At 44.6% G+C, this 22,823-nt stretch overlaps 2 protein-coding genes across 4 annotated transcripts; both read right to left on the bottom strand.

Annotated features, from left to right (window-relative positions):
- Positions 1-730: 730 nt before the first annotated feature.
- Positions 731-14,363, bottom strand: elmo3 (engulfment and cell motility 3). 3 transcript variants are annotated; one of them, XM_037452224.2, is made up of 21 exons: positions 14,093-14,363; positions 11,345-11,453; positions 9,513-9,553; positions 9,322-9,394; positions 8,917-8,967; positions 8,632-8,801; positions 8,255-8,354; positions 7,981-8,132; positions 7,468-7,546; positions 6,714-6,764; positions 6,503-6,625; positions 6,014-6,136; positions 5,789-5,893; positions 5,491-5,599; positions 5,228-5,364; positions 2,765-2,928; positions 2,552-2,664; positions 2,342-2,446; positions 2,165-2,244; positions 1,983-2,063; positions 731-1,893 (listed from the first exon to the last, which is right to left on the bottom strand). In XM_037452224.2, exons 2-21 carry the CDS (start codon positions 11,420-11,422, stop codon positions 1,681-1,683), a joined length of 2,148 nt encoding a protein of 715 aa, XP_037308121.1. In that variant the 5' UTR covers positions 11,423-11,453; positions 14,093-14,363; the 3' UTR covers positions 731-1,680. The 3 variants fall into 3 exon arrangements, with proteins under 3 accessions (XP_037308121.1, XP_037308122.1, XP_037308123.1); XM_037452225.2 differs by lacking the exons at positions 5,228-5,364; positions 5,491-5,599; positions 5,789-5,893; ... (10 more) ...; positions 11,345-11,453; positions 14,093-14,363 and adding an exon at positions 4,230-4,398 and having other exon boundaries at positions 732-1,893; XM_037452226.2 differs by lacking the exons at positions 5,228-5,364; positions 5,491-5,599; positions 5,789-5,893; ... (10 more) ...; positions 11,345-11,453; positions 14,093-14,363 and adding an exon at positions 4,417-5,069 and having other exon boundaries at positions 733-1,893.
- A 1,093-nt stretch (positions 14,364-15,456) lies between these two features.
- On the bottom strand, positions 15,457-22,681 carry e2f4 (E2F transcription factor 4). Its single transcript, XM_062563067.1, has 11 exons — positions 22,216-22,681; positions 20,756-20,865; positions 19,959-20,119; positions 19,695-19,739; positions 19,542-19,606; positions 19,256-19,444; positions 19,015-19,102; positions 18,691-18,840; positions 18,335-18,382; positions 18,197-18,241; positions 15,457-17,376 (listed from the first exon to the last, which is right to left on the bottom strand). Exons 1-11 carry the CDS (start codon positions 22,378-22,380, stop codon positions 17,261-17,263), a joined length of 1,182 nt encoding a protein of 393 aa, XP_062419051.1. The 5' UTR covers positions 22,381-22,681; the 3' UTR covers positions 15,457-17,260.
- Positions 22,682-22,823: the final 142 nt, after the last annotated feature.

Here is a 22,823-nt window from a genome sequence, read left to right as displayed (position 1 = left end):
TTCCACCACACACCTGTTGATGCTTTTGAATCCAACCTCAATTCTCATAGATTCTCAGGCTGGAATCCACAACACAACACACTTGTCTGCTGGAATTGGTTGAACAAAAATAAAAATCCATGTGAAAAAAATGACTTCTCACTGTTCTCAGGTCAAATATTTATGCAATTAAAATGCGATTAATTTTGATTAATTAATTACAAAGCCTCTAATTAATTCAATTATTTTTAATCGAGTCCCGGCCCTAATTACAATACATTAAACTCTACTCTAAAGGGTAAGAAACTTTATACTTTCTTTGATATTTAAAAAATAAAAAGTTCATGGAAAAGTCATAATAATAAGTATAATATGTAATGTTAAAGCATGTTGGAAACCAATTATATAAAATATAGTTCTTACAACTCTTACCTTTGAGAAACACTGTTTTATGTCAAACGCAGTCATAGGATTTCATGTAGTATTACTTGTTTAAAAAGTCAGTCATATGTCCAAAAATCATACTATAGTCTAGAACAGTATTTCAAGTTATAAAAAGGAGTTTGCTTAAATGGTCATTAATGTTATGTTATTCTCAAATTATGAATGGAGCAATACAACCTATTAAATTCAGATCTCACTTTTTTAAATGATTTTTTTTAAACATTTGGTCACACCAAGTGTCTTTATCAGGTGACAAGACTGAAGGATGAAGGGCACATATTGAAAACGTTGGTTCTTGTGCCATGAGAAGAACGCACACATTCTTATTTTTTGGTAGCATTCAAACTGTTTATTATTGTTAAGTCATCAAAAGTGCATAATATCACAGGAAGTTGTGTGTCAGGAATGCACTGCAGAGAACACTTAACGGTGAGAATACTGTAAATGAAATAACCCTGTACCATGGGATACACTGTAGACCTGGGTCAGTTCATCAGTACCTGCTTTGAGAGTAGCAATATCATCATCATATTACTGTCCATTTTGTAAAATCAGTTTAAGGATCAGATCCAAGAAAGGGAAAATCTGAAGGACCATTGATTGCATACTGCGTCATACAGAGATATGCAGATGTTTGCTAGCTGGATGCACAAATTCTGCTCATTAGAAAACGGTTGATCATGGCGAAGGTTCTGCTTCCTATTGATAATAACTAAAGGCAAAAACCAAAAGGTTGGCTTGTTTAAGAGTGTAGATGTACATCACTGTAATAGAATCAGACGTTATACAGATGTTTCATATCAATCATATTGAGCCACTGGGATCCATACCAAGGCCAGTACCTGTATTAGGTATATTTAAGCAAAACACAAAAATGAAAAACAAAAAAACAAAAAACGGTATTTGTCCTTCATATGTTGAAAAATGAATGACGTACCATATGTTGAGAACGCTCTGGGTTCTAGTTTATGCCCATTGAAAGAAAAAAAAAAAAGACAAAACAAACTTGCATTTGAGACAAATATCAAAGCATCTTTTCTCACACACACGGTTTAGTCAAGATATATTTGGAATTATTGAATGATTACAAAACAAACCTGTGTTAAAGGAATAAGTGCATGGAGGCACAGGTCGGAGCTCAACACCCATGCACCATTTGTTTCAGACACACGCACACGCACACACACACACCCACACACCTTTTTTTTTTTTTACACTTTCACAATTCTTAGTTGCACCACGGCGAATGCACACACTCTACTGCTCCGTCTGGCTGAAGTCGTAGCAGAAGTTGAAGTTGCTCGGCGGTTTGGGGACGACCGGCGCACTATCGGGAATGTGAACATTCTCCAGGTCCAGGAGGCGGAGCTTAATCTCCATCGAGAGCAGGATCTCCAGCTCGCTGTGCATCGATTCACTACTCATGTCCCGGCCCAGCAGAACGCTCAGTCCATCTGTCCACAGGCAGAACTGACCCAGAGAGGAAGCCAGCACACGATGAGCTTAGGTTAGGTTCTTATAAGGCGCACGCGCCAAAGAAGCAACTTAGAGAAACTCACGTCAGTTCTGGAGGGGGCGATGAAGTTCAGGCTGTCCTCCTCTACGTCATACGTGATGCTAAATGCCAGGTCAAGTATCTCCTGCAGTTGGGGGAGGGGAACGTATCAAGAAACACACGCACAAACACAGTGAGAAGGGAGCGAGAGGAGCATGATGAGCATTTCAGATGAGTGCTGCTGACCTTGTTCTGTTTGCCTTTGTGCTCCTTCATGTGGGGACAGTCTTTCCCCATCAGCAAGCCTTTGATATCTGCTACTGGGACTGAACAGGAGGAAAAGAGCGATGCACAGAGACCTTGAGGGTGAGTTTGTCTCAAATAAATACATCGGGGCTCCGAATCAGGCCGGCTTCGACTCACTCTTCTTTTGCAGAGTTTCGACAGTGGGACTGTCTGTGTCTTCCTCCACGTCGCCGTAGTGAAGCATTTTGTGATTAGGGGACAAGCGGCAGTACCACAGCTTATCTGAAAAGACAGGGAGACAATCAGAGGCGCGAGAGGAACAAGACGCAGACGGCTGTTTTGAGGGTGTGTGTGTGTGTGTGTGTGTGTGTGTGTGTGTGTTCTCACCCTGTCTGCGTCGGCTGCTAATCTTCCTGAACATTGTTCCTTGACACAGCCTGTTGAGTCTCTGCTGGCGGATCAACTGGAGCAGCTCCGGCTTCAGGCGCTCTTTGAGCTCACTGGGGAGGGGAGAGCCACACGCGTAATGCCTCGTCAACAACAAAACAAAAAAAAGTGCACGGAGACCGGCGTGGACTCTGTGGACGTCCTGCTACTCACACGACGGGCAGAGCCAGGGTCTCTTCTTGGTGCAGCCGCTCCGTCTGCCGCAGTTTGAGGATCTCGCTGTAGTTCAGGGCGTTGACTTTGTTCTTGAAGAGCTCCAGGGAGGTCGGCTTACTGGACAGCGTCCTGGTGATCTGCTCCCTCACCACCTGCATCACCTGGAGTGGGAGCGAGGTTAGACGCATGTCACCCATTTCAGAATTTTTCAAATAAGACCTTTAGGGTGACAAGCCCTCAATTATTACCCTTTCACCTTTAAAACCCACTTAACGAAGCTTCCCGAGCACGGCCCCCGGATTGATTGATGGATTGAGTGATGACGAGTGGAGCCTGTTGGGTGTTGAATCAGGAAGGGTACTTGCCCTCCTCTCCTCCACCCTTTTATTCATTATCCCCCTGAGCTGCACCCCTTCCCTTCAATGCGTTCACACATTTTCCCGCCTATTTCAATTTTCAGCTCAAAGTGAACGACTCTCTCCTGCTGCGCGCTGTCCACATGACCTTGTCTGACCCATACGGAGGCCAGGCATTGATCGGAGCGCTCTTTATTAACCCAATTGGCTGCAAACATCCGCCCAACCATACAGATTTAGAAAATCAATACGGTAAATAAGGTGGTTGCTTTAAGCGACCAGTAACTGGGGTCATCCTCATTTTAGAGCATTTGACTTTGAAGCAGCGACTAAGAAACAAGTTAGTAAACTCCAACGCCGTAGCTCTGATTCAGCGTTTGCTTTGACCGTGTATTTGTGTGTGTGTGTGTGTGTGTGTGTTTGTGTGTGTGTGCTGCATGACTTCACACAGGAGGGACATGGGGTGACCCCGGGTGGCCTTAAACGGGAGCTCAAGGCAGTCAGTCAAATGTGGAAGCTGGACATCCACCTTCAGAATACGTGACTCAGTTGTAAATGGAGGGGAATCGATAGTGGTGCAGATAGTAAACGGACTCCAGCACAATTTGTCCTGAACACGCTTTGTCTGACACACACTCTGCTGACCTTGATTGTTCCTGTTCACAGCCAATTTTACGGATCGTAATCAATTAGTGACTAAAGTGTAAATTGACCCATTCAGCGCAGCACTGTGTAGGCTTTTCTTCCCATGTCTTAGAATACAAATATCGGTATGCTAAAGAATAAGCATTAGGTTGCAAACAATTTAAATCAAAACCAAAAAGCAGAGCTCTCGATCACAAGAGAATTTGGCTTCGCTCATTGAACCCCCCCCCCCCCACACAGGGTTACAATGTGACCCGTTTACGGAGTCCATCCGTCTGGCCGCAGTGAGAGTACAGATGGTCATTTCATATTGGGTGAACATGCAGGAAACCAAAACAAGCGGCTAGAGTTTCACCCTGTGGCTGCTGAGCCCAGACCCCCCCCCCCCTTGCCCCCCCCCCCCCCTGCCCCCCCGAGCCAAAATACCCTCACGGTGCTCCTCACTTTCACGTGACACAAACCTGGGAGAGCTGCTGCACACCTGTCACCTGACCTCTTGTGCTATACATCATTTGGGTTTGTTTGAGGGTTCAGCCTTGGAGTCTGGTTGAGAAATGTGGAGCGGCAACCTTTGATTTGCCTTCCCAGTTAAGATCATCGTACTTGAAACATTTCCAGCAGGAAACAATATTAAAAAAAAAACCTTACCTCCATCTTTCTTCCTTCTGTACAGACTATATATTTCAATCCCGGCTGTGAAATTGCCGCTTGTTGTCCACAGATCCCCTACATGACGGAGGGGTGCAGGCCTGTGGGTGTTTTGTAAACAGACACCCTGACACACCCCTCCTCTTACCCCACATGCCCCGCCCAGCCCTTATGTCATTTAGCTAAACCGGCCAATAGGAGCGTCTCTGTGCCCTGAAACCCTGCGGCATGTACATGTGCCAAGTGTGTGGAGGATGACCGTTCCGGCTTTAACTCACGAGGTGTCTCTCTCCCTCTCTCTCCCCTCCCTGTTGTTGAGTTATTACGGCTTGTGCCCCCCCCGAGCGCTTTGTTTTTCTCCTTTCCTTCTCCGCTCTGATTCTGCCGTCCACCACGCTTCTCTTTGTCCACCTAATGACCCTTTGTCCTTGCCCCAAAGCACCCTGGGTAGGCTGAGGTCAACAACAAAAGGCCGGCCCGCTGGGTTGGCGCTCAGCACACGGTCCCTCTCCTGAATAGGTCAAAGGGTCACAGGGTTTTAGGACTATCGGTAGAGCGCCGTTGCTGCCTTCTGCTGAGTGTGATGCTGAAATGCGGCTCAGGACAAAAGTTATTAGAACTCTTGTTTTTGGGGCTGCTTTCTCCCAGACAGGACGCTGGAAGTCTCAAAAGTACAATGGTAAGCAGAGCCTTTAAAAGATTCTCCACAAGCCAAAGTGAAAAGAAAGCCAATGGGGTTTAAAATCGTCCTGCACGGCGCAATTGATGTTGCTAGACCTTCAAAGACAGCCATGCTATGCTGTTCTCCTACCTTGTCAAAGTCCTCCTGCGTGGCCCTCATCTCCTTCCACGTCTTGTTGATCAGCTGAATGCAGACACAGAAAAGCTCCTCCATCAGCCGGTCCTGACTAAAGAAGACGGGGTGGTAGTCACTGCCCGTCTCCGAGGCTGTGAACGGACGAAGGAGCAGATAAGAGGGGCAACTGAAGCAAAACGAAACAATGTGGTCGTCCGTACAGTTCGCTTTGAAGAGAGCTCACGGAGAGCCGGGGGCACGAGCACCGGGGAACTTACGCGGCTCGCCGATACGAAGGATTTCACACAGGATGAGAGTGAGCTGGATGCTGCTCCGTCCAAACGGACACTCGTGTTTGTCCTCCCTGCTGCTGTTCTCCAGGACAAACTGGGAGACAGAAACAATTGTATATTGTGATGGTCACCATTAGAAATTAAGTCTTAGCTGGTCATAGAACTCACAAAAAGCAGTTACACAACATTTGCTCTTTGTATTACATGATGCCAGCTATGACATTGCCAAAGCTGGAGTCTTTTGATCAAACCGTTAAATCACAAGCAGCTCCACGACGCTCACCCTGCTGTAGGCATCAGGGTAACGTGCAGCAAAATAACACATGGTGTCCAGAGCCAGAAGGCCGGGGGGCGTCCGCACCAGGTCCTGACCCGGGTTACTGTTGTTCTGAAGCAATCAAAGAAAAACGTCAATATTGATCCCGGTGATGTGAAGATGAAAAGTAGAAAAAGGAGGAACTAAAAAAAAAAAAAAGAATTGATAAAGCTCTTTAAAGCAGTCGCTCACTGAGAAGCCCAACTTCTTGAACTCTTTGGCGCAGAGCGAGCGTCGTCTCTCGTGGTTCAGACTGTTCTCCGTCTCCGTCTCAAATGCTGCGAGCCGCAAGTTGTGAAGGATATCTCTCTGCTCCTGCAGACACAAACACGGAGGCTCACTTTACGGAGACGGCCGTTAAGTTCACATCTGTGTGTAGTCGCTGTGGCGCGCTCTCATCTCCCATCTGGTGTATGTCAGGATTACAACAGAGTCTTACACATTTGGCTGTAAATCACTATGAAAATGTTATAGATAGTCGGTAAAATGTGGAAACTGGAACAGCTCAATCAAACCGTTGGGGATAAAAGAACAATGGCTAAAAGCAATTTTAGCCATTAACAATTTGAGGCCAACCGGCTGAAAAATCCTTATAAGTAATCCAACAGGAGAAAATGTGCCAGGTGGGTCAGAAAAAGCAGCAAATGATTTCAGAGTTTTACTCTTCATGGCGCAGCTCACCTGGCTGTAACAGTCCATAGGAGTCCTCATGCGGGCCTCCATGTGATTTAAGGTGACCGACTGCAGGACATAGAGGTAGTGGGCCATCTTGTCCTGGACCGAACCCGAACTATGGATGATGTTCTACAACAACAAAAAAAGGCCACAGATGTTGCTTTACCTGCACTCCTCTGCACAACAATGAGAGAATGTTAACAAAGAGATCACTTACTTTATAAATGTACTGCCGGAGATTCTTCTTATTTAGGAACGCAAAAATATCCTGGAAAACAGAAGAGAAGGGAAGAGGGGAAAAAGGTGAGCGTGACTGAAACGTGCAATGACGTGTTTCCAGCAGGGGGTGGCGACACATTGTCAGTCTAGGGTTAGCGTGTTGGACTTTGACCTCTTGGACAAAACCATCACTTGCTGGTATATGCATCTCTAGCCGTGCCTCCACATTTGGTTCAGGGCTCATTTGCTGATAAGAAGGGCGGGTTTGTTGACCAACTGTTAAAGTGAGGAAGTGTGAGTCAGTAACAAAGAGAGTCTGACTGAGAGGGAGACGGGGGGGGGGGGGGGGGGCGGGGGGCTCAATGAGGAGACTGTTTCCGTACAATAGGAGAAGACCAGGAACTGAACAGTGGGAGAGAACGCCTCGACTTTGTGTCAAAAAGCTGCCCGGACCCAAGGAGACAGACGGGGTCCTTTCTCAGTGACGCCTGCAGGATCCACACTCCCATGTACAAAAATGGCCAAAACGTGCATGCATCTTTGCGCCATAGTAAAGGGTCACGATGACTGAACATTACAAACATGCCAGCTGTTGTTAGGTATATCAACAGCTGCGGGCAGCACCTGTCCAGAAGGCCCAGACATTGAGGAAGGCCCTGAAACTGAGCCGATACCTACCTGTGCGCATGCTTGTGGGTGTTAATGGGCATGAGAACAGGAATTTGATTAGAAAGTAAGAAGCGGGCTGCTACCTGTCTGTCGGAGTCCCCGGCTGTTTGGAGGAGCGCCATAAGTAGCGCCATGGCTTTGGTCTGTATCTGCTGGTTCGTCCTGAAGAAAAACACAAGTGAGACAGACACACCATGGAGACGTTCCATTGATAAGGTGCATTTAGGGATAAAAATAGGCTGGGATTAAAATGATGTTTCAAAAGCTTCCTTATCTGCACTAGTTTTTTTTACATATTTAAAAACTTCCTGTTTCAGAGTCTGGGCTGCTGTTTTTAACCCAGAGATTTATAACACTGGCAAAGTTACTTTCTCATTACTGGAACATTTTATGTGGTTCATTTATCATTCACATATAATTTTAACAGCTCAACCGTTTCTGGCGTCTACCCGACCATCCGCAGAAAGCAGTTTGCCTGCGTGTGGTTTACCTTTTAAATATTGGTGTATCCAGCAGGTGTGGCTGCATTCATTCAAGATTTCAACTAACTAAAGGATTGGCTCCTAAGAGTAGGACCACGTCTATCGGTTTCTTACACCTGGAGGTGCGCGATGAGTCGCTCCATGGTGATCTCCTGTTTGACCTCCAGGAAGAGGCTGTGGCTGCTCAGCACCATGCTCTCCAGGATGTCCAAGGACACCTGCTGCATTGACACGTCAGTCAGCTTGGCGTTGACAAAGCTTGCAATCTGAAGGGGAGGGAAAAGGAAAGGAAAGAAGGAGGACTCTTGAGAGAGAGAGAGTGCAACTAAAACCACGGAAAACCAACACCAGACACAAAACAACAGACAGTGAGCACAGGGTACAGCACCTTTTTGATGAAGACAGACGACAGGTTCTCCCATGACACTATCCCATGATCCATCAGCTCCATGAAGCCACTCAAGGTGTGGGTCATTATCACATTGCTCCTGAACGACGCAGACAAACGTACAAAGAAATATTAAGTGCGCCGACACTTCAGGGACAAGAAGCTTTCAGATTGACTGCCTGGATGAAATCTAAAACATTTCTATCATGGCGGCTCACTGTTCCGCCTGTAGATGCTGCAGGGGAGTTTGACTGCTTTGAATGATGTATAAACCAATCAGCTTTGACCAAAAAAGAAAAAAGAAATACAGTTGGCACATGTTGAGATCCCCCGCTCTGCACCACTGACATCCATGCAGCCATGGAAGATCAACTCACTCTTTAGCGTCCTCCACTATTTTGACCAATAAGAGGTGCCCGTCTCGACTGATGAACTCCTGGGCAAAGGTCACGTCCGTGGAAACGTTTGCAAGTTCCTTCAGCGAATCGCAGCGCACCCCCGAGTCGGAGCTCTGGATGCCTTTGTACAGGTCCTCTGCACAGCGGCCCTGCGTTCACAACACCGCACTAGTTGTTCATCTCACGGGGTAACGAAATGAGCCAGAGGGCTGGAGGAGTGCGAGAAGAGGGACGTGGCCACAAGCCCGACCGGTGCAGACTCACCGGTGCCTTGGTCAGACGCAGAATGCAGCCGTTCTTAATGTCCAGACGATTCTACAAACAAACAAACAAACACACACACACACAGTCACAAATGCAGGGAGTTAAAACTATTTCAGAGAAGAAGAAGAAAAGAAAAACACTGGCATGTGACACCACACCACAAGGTAGTAAAAGTAATACACGGATTAATAGAAATAAGTTCGCCACACACAGACCAATGAACAGAACAAAGACCCACACTTGGATAAATATAGTCTGCTGAAATCTGCAGTAAAATGGTGTGTAATTAATTAGTACTTAGACTCAGAAACGTTTTTTCTGATGTTTTGCTCAATGTCGTCCAAACATTTACCAGGTGTAGATCACCGCTTGTGTTCATTGGCACATACAGGTGACGTGACTCACCGACTCGGTGATGTACGTCTGCACTCCGTCAGCGTACTGCAGGGCGTAGTTGTCAGGACCCGGGAGATTCCAGCTACACACACACACACACACAGATCAATTACAATATACAGACATATATATGGTTCAATGATAGACATCACCACAAAGACGGCGCAGCAAAAGAAATTGGATGCACCACCACAACTCACCCATCACACACTTCCTTTATTACAGCAGAGAGAGGCTTTTTCTGTACAAGGACACAACAACAGCGTGTGGTCAGATACCAAAGCAAATGAACATGAAGACAAAAAGAAGAAAGTACACCCTGTTGCATGCGTGTGTCATGACAACAGGACACAGACTCTGGTATCAAAGTGGTTTGAGTGTCAGGGAGCTGGATGCGCGCCACAGCAACGACGTTTTGAGATCGCTTTTACCGCAACTATTTATTTTGGCTGCAGACCTTAATTGCCGAGAAGAGGAAGTCAAAAGAGTTCCCTCAACACTTTCCGAGCTGCGCTGCCCTCCGTGGTCGGGTCGCTCTTTGAGCGTAAATAGAAGCCAGACTGCGACCGTGTCTGGCCCTCCGCTAGCCTTCCATTAGCGGTCGACCAGTTAAAATGTCTTTGGGATCCGCGGTGGACCCAACGGGTCATTAGTGGCGGCCAAGAACGCCAAGCAATCGCATGGGTTTAGTCAAGACGCCCTGCCAGTGAGAAGGTGTCAGGGGGGGGGGGGGGGTGGGGGGGGAGATTGGTTGTGAACTTTTTTTCTGCCGTTAAGGATCAATAAAAATGTTGTTTCTAGGCATCAGGACTTGGAAAAGGGTGTCAACCGGTGATTTTGTGTTGAAACCAATTTCCCTCTGTTAAATCCTCCTCAAGTGATGGGTAGAATGCAACTGCGAGACGCGCCCCTGCTGCATGGGATTCGGCTCAAACCGCCACTCACGCTTAGTGCAACTTCCTCATGGTTTCTGAGAAACATGGAAAAACTCGCCCACAATCTCATGCAGTGAAATGTGATGAATCAAATATATATGATTGGAGACAGCGGCTTGCTGCAAAATAATTGAAGAAATTATCAAAATGAAATTATTATTTAAGTCTGAGCAGAACAAGGCTGCTTAATGTTCAAGAGGAAGATGGCCTGGTGACATCACCACTGAAAATAAAACATTTCAGGTGTGAAAATTAAAAAAAAGGAGTTCCAGGAAAACGTCAGTTAACGGAAATTGATTCATATTTGAATTATAACAGCTTGTCTAACATCCGTAGATTGTTATGTCAAAAATAGAAGGAAAAAACATTTTAGAAAGCTGACCGGGTTAATCTATCGAACAATCAATGACATCACCGCCGATGCCAACATATTCTACCAACTAATCTGCATTTAAACCCTCGTGCTGCAGCACAAACCAGGAGGTGAGGAGTCAGTCTCCTTCTGGAGGCGCTGAAAGGGGCTCCAGCACCAGCGGCATCTTCTTCATCATGCCAGCATCTGAGCTGTGGCAGTAGTGCTGATCCTCTTCATACATGTTATTGGTGATGAAATCACAGAACATTTCGATTTGCATTTATCCATCTGTCTCTGTGACATTTCTGCAAGACATGCGATCCCTGCCCAATGTCCATCTTGTAAACCTAAACCAGCTGCTCTTGTGTCTCTTGTGTCCGGGGGAGCAGGTCAGCACATTGTCGCGCTGTGGACTCTAACTTCTAGACGCTCTCCGTTTCCTGGACAATCTCAATCGATCCGTGATCTCAGCGCTGCGTTTCCTTGTTAAAATACATTCACAAACAAGCGCGTAGGTCAACGCTGGTGAACTACCTGCCAGCACTGTTCAGGTTTAACGAGCGAGTGACGCGACAGTGACAGCGAGTCAGGTTGTTGTGAGGCGATGCACGGATGACCCCGGAGCACACGGGATCGTTTTAACACACAGCTGTGGGGTTTGAAAAGGACGGCATTTGATTTGTCGTCTTTTGGTTGTGTGTGCACGTGTGTGTGTGTGTGTGTGCGTGCGTGCGCGCATCACCTGGTCCAGTTGTATGAGCTGGGGGTAGGCCCCAGGCATCTGAATGGCAATCTTTACTATGTCCTTCTGTTGAGGCATGTTGGCACCTCGCAGCTCCACCACTCTGCAGCTGTTAATAACAAAAAGAAGGGAACCGTCACACTTCATACACTACATTCCTTAATCAGGATGTAATGATCATCGCTATGTTGTGTCCCAGAACCAGCAGATTACTTTAAATAAAAACAGCCCTTCTGTCCTGTTATAATGAGGATGACTTTGTGAAACCTTAAAGTACTAAAAAAGAAGGACAAAGGCTTGACAAGGGGATCACGTGATGGCTAACCGACCTGAGGGGCAGCTTTTCGGTAATGTTCTCCGAAGACTTTCGTCACCTAATTATGACTCGTGAACTTAACTATCATTTTCAATATGAGGCTGTGTTCCTCTTTCACACAAATGTGTTGCACTGAGTAATTCTGAGAGCGCTAAATACTGTCTGAACACGCACCACGGCCGGTGAGCTCGGTCTCCTCCCCGAACACACACACACACACACACGCACATGCACACACACACGCACACACACACGCACACGTCCTCCCCAGCCTGCAGACACCATTCCCGGAGGAGGATACAGAGGATACAACCCCCCCCCCCACTCCCTTGTCTGTCTCTCTCTGGCTCTTTCTCTCTCTCATGCTCCAGTCTACACGAAGAAGCTCTCACAGGTCTATAGCAGGTTTTAAAAAGCAATACTTCTGTCGAAAACAACGTCCTTGACGTCTCCCCCCCCCCCGCTCGCCTTGAGGCGGCGTCTCTCCCCGATGGAAAAGCCTCTGAAGACAGAAGGAGGACAAACACAGCAGGGCCGGCTGAGGCCACGGTCCCAGAAGTAATCTTTGAGAGATTTGGGTGTGGGCGTAGAATTCTGTTGAGTACGGCTTATAAGGCAGCAAATTCAAGGGCAAACTCCAGGGTGGGTGGGGGGGGGGGGTGGTAGTCTGTCTGGACTAAACGTTTATTCAATGAAACCTAAAGTATTGGCTGGTTGCATCACAAAGAGTGAAGGCGCAGGTACGTTTGTTTGGTTCAACCCCCCCCCCTCCCCATCCAGGAGTGTAGGATGGAGCTTGTAGCTTCCCATTGGGAACGACTGATCTGTGAAGACGGGTCGGTCCAGCACTTTGGTCCATAATAAACATACATCCTGCTGTTGTTCTTGATGTCACAATACGTTTTGGGGTTTTCCTGAACTGCACGTGTATCCACAGAACACACTCGCTCTACAGCGGGGAATAGAGCTGTACAACAAAGGTTATTAATGTCGGCACTTGGTGAAAAGGAAACGTCAGTGAGTTTTGTCCAGAAAGACCAATCGAAAAGGTCCGTGCTGAAAAGAATTCAGCGAAGGCGCTCCAGCAGCACTATTAGTCGACAGCCTCGACCTGTCCGTACACGCTGCGGGCCTCCTGACATTCCCCCGCCATCACGACCACGCCGAGGGCAGCTTTGAGAACAGCTTTGAGAACAGTAGGAATATGAAAAGGGTAAATGGACTCCATTTATGTTGAGCTGTTCAAATCTGAGAGAACATTTTACAGGGGAGAGGTTTTACAACAAAAGCCAGCATTGACGTATTCATCAACACATGATCATCAGTAGTAAACACACACACACACACACACACACACACACACACACACACACACACACACACACACACACACACACACACACACACACACTTCAGGGGAGGGGATTAAACCACGGCTCTTAGTTTGTTGCACACCTCTGCTCATAAATTCACAACGGTTTCCCCTTTTTAACCTCAGCAGAGGAGACAGTGTGTGTGTGTGTGTGTGTGTGAGTTCCTGGTGTCACGTGTTTTAAACAGAAGCGAAATTAAGGTATTAGTACACTACTCTCAATGCTACTCATCTTAACAAATGTACTCGCGATGAGTGACTTCAGACATGTACTCTATATTAAAGATTTAATTGTATTCAAAGTGAAAACTTGTTTTCTATGAAATTAAATATAATTGGTTTTAGTGCTAGTTTTTGGACAGAAAGAAAGGAGTCATCATTTGCTTCTTTTTCTGTATTTTGTGAAAGTTTACAGGCTGAAAATTGATGAATAAATAAAACCGTTGGCTGACACATTTATAGAAGAAATATGATTATGTGTCATGCCACTATTGTAATGTAAAGCTATGACAGTTCCAGTAGAAGAAAATAGGAAACTCTAGAAGAAATAGCTAGATTATATAAGAGTTTTTTGGGGTTTTCAAATTAAAAGCTCCACCATATCCAGCAGCTGTCAGTGCCTTCAGTCTGACTCACCAGTCACTCGCTCTCACACTCTCTCTCTCACACACACACACACACACACACACACACACACACACACACACACACACACACACACACACACACACACACACACACACACACACACACACACACACACACACACACTTGGGGGGTTGCTTGCTTTGTATAAGTATATCCATCCTGTTGATGAGGTCAATGCAGCGCTACACAGATGAATGCATCTTCATGTGCAGATGAACTCTGAAAGCTAAATGAAGTTACATTAGTTCAATAACTATTTTTTAAGATAACTAACTTAGACACAACTGAATCCGCCAGCGCCAATAAACGTGAATATAATTAACAGCACCTGAACCGTCAGCACTGTAAACTGATGCGAATATGGCCAAAGCTTTGCAGAAAGATCACATGACAAGAAGAGAGAGAGTCTTACCTGGTTTGAGAAGTCGAGGACTAACTTTAACAACTTTAACAACTTTACTGTCCCACAGGAACCGCCGCGGTTGGAGGGAGAGGCATTTGCGAGGGTCTATTTTTCCCCTCGGAGGGAACTTCTTCAGCCCGCGGAAGCGTCTCCGCTCAGAGAAATATTTCAACCGTTCAGAAAAAACAATCGGTAATCTCAGGGTGAACTCGTTGCAATAGTTTTTTAGCAATTGTTAGTTGACCTAAAGGTTCCGGGTTGGTTGGTGGTTTAGCGAGAGTTTTAGAGAGATTTAGACTATCCGTTTCCTGTTGAGTTTTTCAAAATAAAACCCATCTTATCGAACGCGTTATCTTGAAATCTCTGCTATGATGTCATGCTATGATATGTGCAAACAATACATGAAGTATCAATATTGACTTACTCTATGAAGTGTAATTACTTGTCAACTTTGTCCATGTGAGACGTTACCTAAATTTCAGCGTATTACTTTGAAAATCACAATTACGGAAAAACATGAAATGCCGCTAGTATTTGAGACCTAAACATTTTTTTCTTTCAAATTTCCAAGAAGTAGATTAATTAAATCCAAGTTCCGGATCGGATGCAGCAGGTTACAGCTGCCCCCTGGTGTCACTTTTTATTCTTAATAAGAGCTGTATGTACTGTGTCTACATGAATAACGTCACTACTGTAGGTATTGTTGTATATTGTTTCATTACATGATTACATGCAATTCAGGTGAGGCTTTTATCCAAAGCAACTTACAATACACGTTGTAACCGGACCTCAACTCTTAAAAATTCTCATCAAATTGTCGGCGTAATTATTGCATCCTAATCATACGTCACGTTTCAGCTTCATGTTGGACGATGGAGTAAAAGGGAATCCTAATATTTGATGTGTTGACCATTCTATTATGAGGTCACTGTGGGACATTACTTGATAGCTGCACGTCAGGCTCAATGAAAACATAATATTTGATGGGCAGCATATTCCTATGCATCCCAGAGCTCTAATATGCAAATAAAGTATCTATGCATCAATGGCATTGTTCACTGTTATGATTAAAGTACAATCTTACAATATAGCTTACCGTTTTTAAAACATAAATTAAAGTTGATCTGCTTAACAGACATCACATCCATGTTCATTTTTTAAATAATTGTTTTCATTAAAATAAATAAACACCTCATGAAATGATCTACTAAATTGTTTTTAAATACTTTAAGCCCCTAGCTCAAATCAGCAACATATTGTGTTGGTGATTTGAGTGTCATTTGAATATTAGTCTGTGTGTGTGTGTGTGTTTGTACCATGATACACGGCAACAATTTGGCACTTTTTGGAAAAAAATGGAAAACAAACAATACTTCAGGAATACCAAAGCGTTTATTTTATTTCATTTGATGCAACTATAGCTTAGCAAATTGTGAATTTGGTAAAAACAGTGTAGGCAGACTCTCTCAAGCCGTTCCAGTCTCGCTTCATTCCAAACAATACTGCCAGGCTTCTCTACTGAAGAAACTCGTAACACTGCCCAAACATGATGACTCGTTACTGATCGGCTGCGGTTGAGAAAACAACCAATCGGTCCACAGTGATGTAAAGTGCAACAAAGAGACAAGACAGTTTGACAAAGCAGAGGGTTTTGTGGAGGAATTCCAAACACCATTAAGTGAAGCCCCAAATACGTAGCAGTAGTAATATATCTATCGGGTATAAAAAAATAAAGGCTATCCTATACAAGCGGTAGCGATGGATATAAACAGCACATACTTTACATACACTTAAATCTGGGGCAAAACAGGACAATATCACGCAAAGTGAAGAAGCCATGTAGAAACATGAAGGATGTTAATATCGGACGAGCTTTAACGGTTTGACGACGACTCGTCCTGAACTGCTACTCACCTTCCCCCTGCAGAGGGAGAAGGATTCGAGTCAAATAACTTCACTGACAGTCAGTGACAGGCGGTTTTATACGAGAAGCGGAAAGAACTTGGAATAAACTACTGAATAGGGATCTTTACCAAATATACAAACAAGCAAAAACACGTGCGTTGTCAGTGACTTCGTGACCATATTTGCTTAGTAAAAATACATAAAAGTCCCTTTCCATGAACATGAACTGAGTACAATGGTAATCATTTACATACAGAATTAAAATACAAAAGAAACAGAAGTCTTTTTAGAGAGGGGAGGGGGGGGGGGTAGGGTTTTTCCTTTGATGTGCTTCAGTTAGGTTTTAGAATAACCAGAGGCAATAAAAATAGCAAGGTCCAAAAGTACAGAGGCAAAATAAAAAGGAAAGCTGGGCTATAATTCATGATCAGTGGAGACGTGGCAGACACATTATTTAATTTTAATGAGCACCACGTTGACCTCGACAGTGTCCATGTAAATAAAAAAATAAAACAAGTAGTACTGTAGAATTGAGAAAGACCTCTAGTTTTGGTCCGTGGCCCTTTGTCACATATTTTATTGGCTTTCCGCTTTCTGTAAATGGTTCACAAACACACTGAAGGGTTTGAGACTTAACATAGCACGCCATACATATGGTACGGGTATTAGAATATCGGGACCTTTCTTTATTTACAGACCATTGATCTGCCTTAGTTACAAATGAAGTTCATTATTACACACTTGTGTGCTGGTAATTCAAAATATATATTCTCTATGTACATAAGGGCAGTGCATATTTAACCAGCCGTGTTTGGACTCGTTCCAGCCATGCATAAGCAGCTGCCATGTGACAAGGGCTGTGCTCCGTTAGTCTGCTGGGACTAGATACCTGATAAAAAATGGGGTTCTCCATTTTTACCCCCTCTAGAGACATCGGACTCAAGTTAAGAGAGCATTCAATACAAAACTCACACGCACGCACACACACACACTCTCGCACAGGGAAGCCGTTACCCAAACGCACTGCTTTGACATACATAGCCATTTAAAAATATAATTATTTATCACTTTGTTTTCACCTTCCTTGGAAAAGCAGGAAGTAAGACGTTTTCTTCCTTGCCGGTACGTGTTCACAAGGCTGTCCTCGGAGCAAAGGTCTGAGCTCAAATTGGCGTTCCTGCGCCGCCACTCAGCGAGTGAGCGGGGAACGCTTGGGAGGGAAAAGGGAATTAGCATGTTTGGGGAGCCGTTTCCCACTCCGACATCGAGGGGTCAGAGATTGAGGATGGGCACGTCGAAGAGGTCACAAAGGCCCTCTGTCTCATCCAGGTTGTATATGTAGTCGTGGTCGCTGGGTGGGGGGGACAGACGGAGGAGAGGCGAGAACACTAGAGAGGAGACAAACAAATGGGACATACAGGACGCATTAAAAAAGGGAGGTGACATGTATAAAAGCATCTCTTGGTTCAACAGAATATACGTTAATAACTCTCAGGGTTCATACACATTTTGACTGATGAATCTCCATGACTTTAAACAACATTTGTGAAATCTGTGTATACACGGAAAAGTGAGAAAATATAGTTATTATAGTATTATAGTATAGTTAAATATATTTCCCCTGCCATTCAATTAGGAAAGTCTGTTTTTTTAAAAACTTTTACAATTGTTTACTAGTGATGGGTGATATTTGTTTTTTTACCAGTGCTAAAACTATACTTTTAAAACATACTGCTGCCCAAACCGTGCCTTAACCAAAACTTTTTTTTAAAGCACAAAACGAGGATTGACGGCATTAAATATATTTTTAACTTTAAACTATGAACAATATATGATGTTTTTTTTATTTGTAGCCGAAGAGAGAGACCTGCTACTCGGCGTGTAGCTTCAGTAGCAGTCGCCCTCTGATGGGTTTCTGTAGCTTCGCTAGCAGCGACGCACTGATGTCTGCTTCCTTTCCGCTCTCTCATGTTTTAAATATCTATGTATCTATGTTTTGCCTCCACATTACTTACATTCTGCTCGTCCCAGGTCTTTGTTTGTCGTAACTAATTGTAAATGAACTACATGAACTTTTGATACAATACACTTCTCTGACTTTTCCAGGAAATGACCATTTTAAAATTCCATGACTTTTCCAGGTTTTCCATGACCGTACAAACCCTGACTCATTGGCTTTTCTGTCCCATTGCCTGCAAACAAACTTACCTTCTGATGAAATCAAGTCCTCCAGAAGGTCTCCGCTGATGATCTCTGCCAGATACAGAAAAGAACCATCAGCCCACACCACGGCATAATCAAAACAGATCAAATATGTAATTCATGTAATACTTCGGGGCAGTTTACCTTTTGTTGGATCAAACATTTCGGAGAGCTCTTTGGGAAAGTCCAGCACTGGAAGAAAACCACAGCAAACATTTCAGCTCTGGACTTGCTCACTATATTAAACTAAACCGCTTTCAAAAAGGTACTCTGATGTAAAAAATGTAATGTAAATGTAATTTTAGTATGGCACGGCCCTGAATAGAATGAAGTTGTAAAAGAAAGTTTACAAAGAATATGTGTATATTATTAATGTTACGGTAAAATATTAGCTTCATCCCTTTAACCTTTGCAAAACTTCATTTTAGTGAGTAAGAGAGACAGTGTGAGAGAGTGTAAGAGAGAGGGGCTGTAAAGATCAACAACATGCAACTACTCACATTCAGACGGCTCAGACTTAATTGGTTGAAACCCTGTGGACGCAGAAGAGGACGCGGATCCATCCAACGAGGCAGAAGACTGCAGCTGCTGAGTAGTAGCAGCAGCAGGTGTGTTTGATGTTGGGGTGAGCGGCGCGGCGCTCGTCACGTCTGAAATAAAACTAGAGTGAGCAGGATAACTCTGCATCTTGGCATCATAGCAACAGAAACTTCACAAAGGGTTCAGTGTAAAACAAATCACTGAAGTAGTATTTGTGATAAGTCTGTCTTGTATCCTACATAAATTGCTGGATTTCCGCTCACACTGCTACTGTACTTTGGTACCTGTCATTGGGGCTGTCGGGGTGGCTGCTACAGCTGTTATTGTGGCAGGGACAGGTTTTGCAACCATTGCTGGAGCTGCTTTGGAGAACTGTAGGGTGGAAAGATGAGGTAGAGTATAGACGAAAGTCAATTTTTTTAGATGATGAAAAAAGTCAAATGTACACTTTATAGAAAAAACAAAAGCAGAACTTAAAACGTGGCATTCTCTAATTGCTGGGAGAAAGCGTATATGTGGATGGACCTGTGGGACAGCCGTGGGCGGCTGAGAGGTAGGCGTCGGTATTGGGAGGTTTTGAAGGATGTCGTCTGGAGGAGGCACGGGCAACACAACAGGTGAAGCACTGGACGGGTCTTTATTGACCAGCAAAACCTCAATGGCACCAGATGAGCTCTTGAGACGGATCTGGTATTTCCTCTGCCCGTTGAGGACCTGGATAAGAACACATTGGCCCAGTCTGAGACATGACATCAAACAGTAGCTGGACATAAACAGCCTTGAGGATACACAAAGGACACGCGTGACTTACAGACTCCGGTATGGGGACTTCTAGTTGTGTGCCGATGGGAGCCCGGATTGCTAGCAGAGTGTCACCTGAGGATGAAGGAAAGGCAATTGATGGAAGCTGTGTTTGAGATGCACAAAGAAATGTCACAAACCATCAAGAATCTGAAACAATTACCTTTGAAAGCTCCACAGAGGTCTTCATGTTTGATATATGCCATAGTTAGAATTTGTTAAGGGTCCATTTCCACAAGGATCAAACTGGAATTCAACTTGGCTGATGGGCTGTGCAGTCTTTAAAATACATTTTCCGTTGATGGGTCAACCAAGGACTGAGTGATTTGAAAAGCAACCGGATGAAATACCGGCTACAATGGGATGCATCAATGATACACTATCCCATTCATAATACACACATAAACACTGTGCAGCAAAGGATATGGGCTGTTGTTAGAGTCATCCGTTACATTCTTGATGCTCTGCTGAACCCAGACTCTCTGCTGGTCCAGCTCATTCTCCCTGAGAGCCAGGTCATCTAGCTCGGCCTTCAGATCAATTAGCTTATCGGCTATCTCTCTGGTGTTACATCCTGGACCTACACCCCTGAAACACAAAGACAAATTGTGAAGGGGCTTTGCCTGTAAAAGATGTTGTAATTACCACACAGCTTGACTAATTATTTTTTTTGTGGTTAAACAAAGTAGTACATTACATTTAGTCAGGCGGGTTGGAGTCATGTGCTTTCCTATGCTTATGGACATTTGGTCATTGCAGCTTATGTAACACGATTCCACCGTGCCAAGAGAGTCAAATTAGAAATTAAACATGCATCGTCTTTGGTCAGCTCTAAAACCGAGATGCAAAGATTTCATGCAAGCTCAGATCCTACTAAGCGACATGTGGCTTCACAGTCTCCTTCACAACCAGCCTTACATATGAGATGTACAGTCAGCGAGTCATCAGCATGTTTGTTCCACGGAATAAAACACTAAAAAACACAAATGCATTGTGTTTCTCTGTAGCTAGAATTTGAATGTTTTGAATAAAAAGTGTGTGTGGGGGAGGTGTTGGTGCAAGCGCTTGCGAGTAGTATTGTTAATATTTCAGTAGTATTGTTATCTAAGCTTTCTGTCAGTTATGGACTAAACGAAAATATTGATCCAATTTTTTCTTTTTTTTTACGCACCATGCGGAGAAATTTGGGTATCATTTTGGAATGAAAAATGTAACTGTGCTTACTTCCATTGGATGCTGTTCTTGGATTTCTTCTCAATCAGTCCAATTCCCTCCAACACGTTGGTGATGTCATAGATTCTCCGTTTCTGCCGCACAGCCAAGGTGTCTGCAGCCTGAATTTTCAGGACCAACACAATGAAAAACATCAAGATCAAGGTCAAGATTAACTTGCGGAATCTCCTTTATAGGGTCCATAACTAAAGCACAGACAAACACACGGCTGTATCTGTGCCAACGGGCTCAATGTCCTGCAGCGACCCATTGTACAGTATGACAGGAGCATTTCAACTTCCTTCCCAGCACAACTTCTGAGTGTTAAACAACCTCAGATTACCATATGGCTGGTGCTGATAACTTGGGGCTGTGTGTGGACACTGTGGTCACAGACTTGCTCAATGACAGCGAACAAAACCTCAAGGCTTTTTGGTCAAACAACACACACAGCCTAATTTACCTTTTCACTTACGCATTAGAAAAACGCAAGGATTTAGGTAGCCGAACACTTGCTCCAGCATTGGTTTCGCTATTAATACATGCATTTCTTTTAATAAACATTTGACAAGGATTGAGAGAGAGCAAAAGACAAAGTATGCATTACTGTCACAATCCAGCTTGGCAAATCAATGAAGGTTATGTAAAAAGACAATACAAAGAGATGCTTGGCTGGTCAAGCTGCCATCTGGTTCACTGATTTTGGTGGAGGAAACAAAAAAACTTGGTTGGCGTATGTTTCTATTTATATTCCAATTTGGGTTTGTAATGAAAAAGCTTTCTTAAGTCAGGGTTTCAGAGTGACTCATATGATCTGATTTTAAAGGATTATAAATGTTAGTGGCACTGGCTAGTACCTCAGAAAAATATCTTTATCCTAAGAGTTTACACAAAAAAACTTGCTGTTCGAGTAACTTCAGTCACTGAAACTGTGGCTGCTCAGCAAGCAGCACGATGGTTTACCTGAAATATAATATAACATCTATCTATGGTGGCTTTGACGCAGCTAATTTTAGTTTATGTGACGTTAAATGTAGCCTAGAAGCTAAATCATTGGACCACTTCCCATTGGAAACTAATGGAGGGAATGCATGAGGATAATTGACAAAGACGTTTCAATCGATCAGAAAAGGATTGCTCATGTGTTAAAATGCAGCAGCATTAGCTTTGATGGGAACCACAAAAGCTGACCCACTTTTAAAACTTTGAATCTGCAGGGGGGCGGAGGCAGAAAAGTTGACCCGTGTACTCAGAGTTCACTTTGAAGCCGTACTTTGCGACACGCCAAATACCATGACGCAATTATGAATACCACAATGGAATAAGCAAATAGGTATCCCAAAAAATTAGCCTGTTACACAGCTAGGCTATGCTAACAAGCATGCTAGCGAAAGTGCATGCAACCTAACGACAGCGGGCAGGCTCAAAATGACATGTGCTAGCTAACAACAAAGAGCCGGCTGCATGCTCACCGCTTTCAGATCCAGCACTCCGTCCTTCGCCTCCTGTAGTAAAGTCACAAACTTGGTCGTGAGCAGTCCCAAGCTCTTTTCGTGCCTGCTGGGAGTCTGTGGCTGCAGCGAGTCCCCCACGGCTCCCAGTTCGCCTCTGTTACTGGCCGACTCTAGCTCCATCATCACTCGGGACCAGCTCCGTGAGCGTTACTCCCCGCTGCCTCCCCGAGCAAACCCAGCCAGCGAGCCCAGGAAAAGCACTCCCCACCGTCGCAGTCAGGCAAACGGGAGGCCGGTGAAGTGTGTGTGTGTGTGTGTGTGTTTTATAACCGGTGTTAAATGAGGAAGTCCGAACTGGTTTGTTCCGTATTTTCTCCCTAAAGTGAGGCGAACAGGCTGAGTCGGTCAATTCAACGGGCGACGCGAGCAGTCGGTGGAGAGAGCCGTTGGCCACGCGAGGTATGACGCGACGGTTGATTCGTCGCAGGGAGCGTCTGCCAGTTCTCACACTGATTCAAAAGCGTAGTACAAATCAACAGCGCGACCATCACAACGTGTGAAGCCACTCAATATACTATGCATTACAAAATATATATTGTTCTGTGGCTAAAGGTTGGTGGATCTTA

This window comes from Pungitius pungitius, chromosome 6 (genome assembly GCF_949316345.1).
Source record: "Pungitius pungitius chromosome 6, fPunPun2.1, whole genome shotgun sequence".
NCBI lineage: Eukaryota > Metazoa > Chordata > Actinopteri > Perciformes > Gasterosteidae > Pungitius > Pungitius pungitius.
This window is presented reverse-complemented; position numbering and strand designations above follow the sequence as displayed.

Bases quoted from the DNA above. Each gene is read 5' to 3' on its own strand.
- e2f4 (XM_062563067.1), bottom strand. From the start codon at position 22,380: ATGATGGAGCTAGAGTCGGCCAGTAACAGAGGCGAACTGGGAGCCGTG. The intron at 19,445-19,541 runs GTAAGTCACGCG...GTTCTTATCCAG, and splicing joins AAGTCCCCATACCGGAGTCT to GTCCTCAACGGGCAGAGGAA. The intron at 17,377-18,196 runs GTAAGTTTGTTT...TCTCCTCTCTAG, and splicing joins GGACTTGATTTCATCAGAAG to TGTTCTCGCCTCTCCTCCGT.
- elmo3 (XM_037452224.2), bottom strand. From the start codon at position 11,422: ATGCCTCAACAGAAGGACATAGTAAAGATTGCCATTCAGATGCCTGGG. The intron at 6,626-6,713 runs GTAAGTGATCTC...TTGTTGTTGTAG, and splicing joins TCCGGCAGTACATTTATAAA to AACATCATCCATAGTTCGGG. The intron at 2,665-2,764 runs GTGAGTAGCAGG...TCCCCTCCCCAG, and splicing joins ACCCTGGCTCTGCCCGTCGT to TGAGCTCAAAGAGCGCCTGA.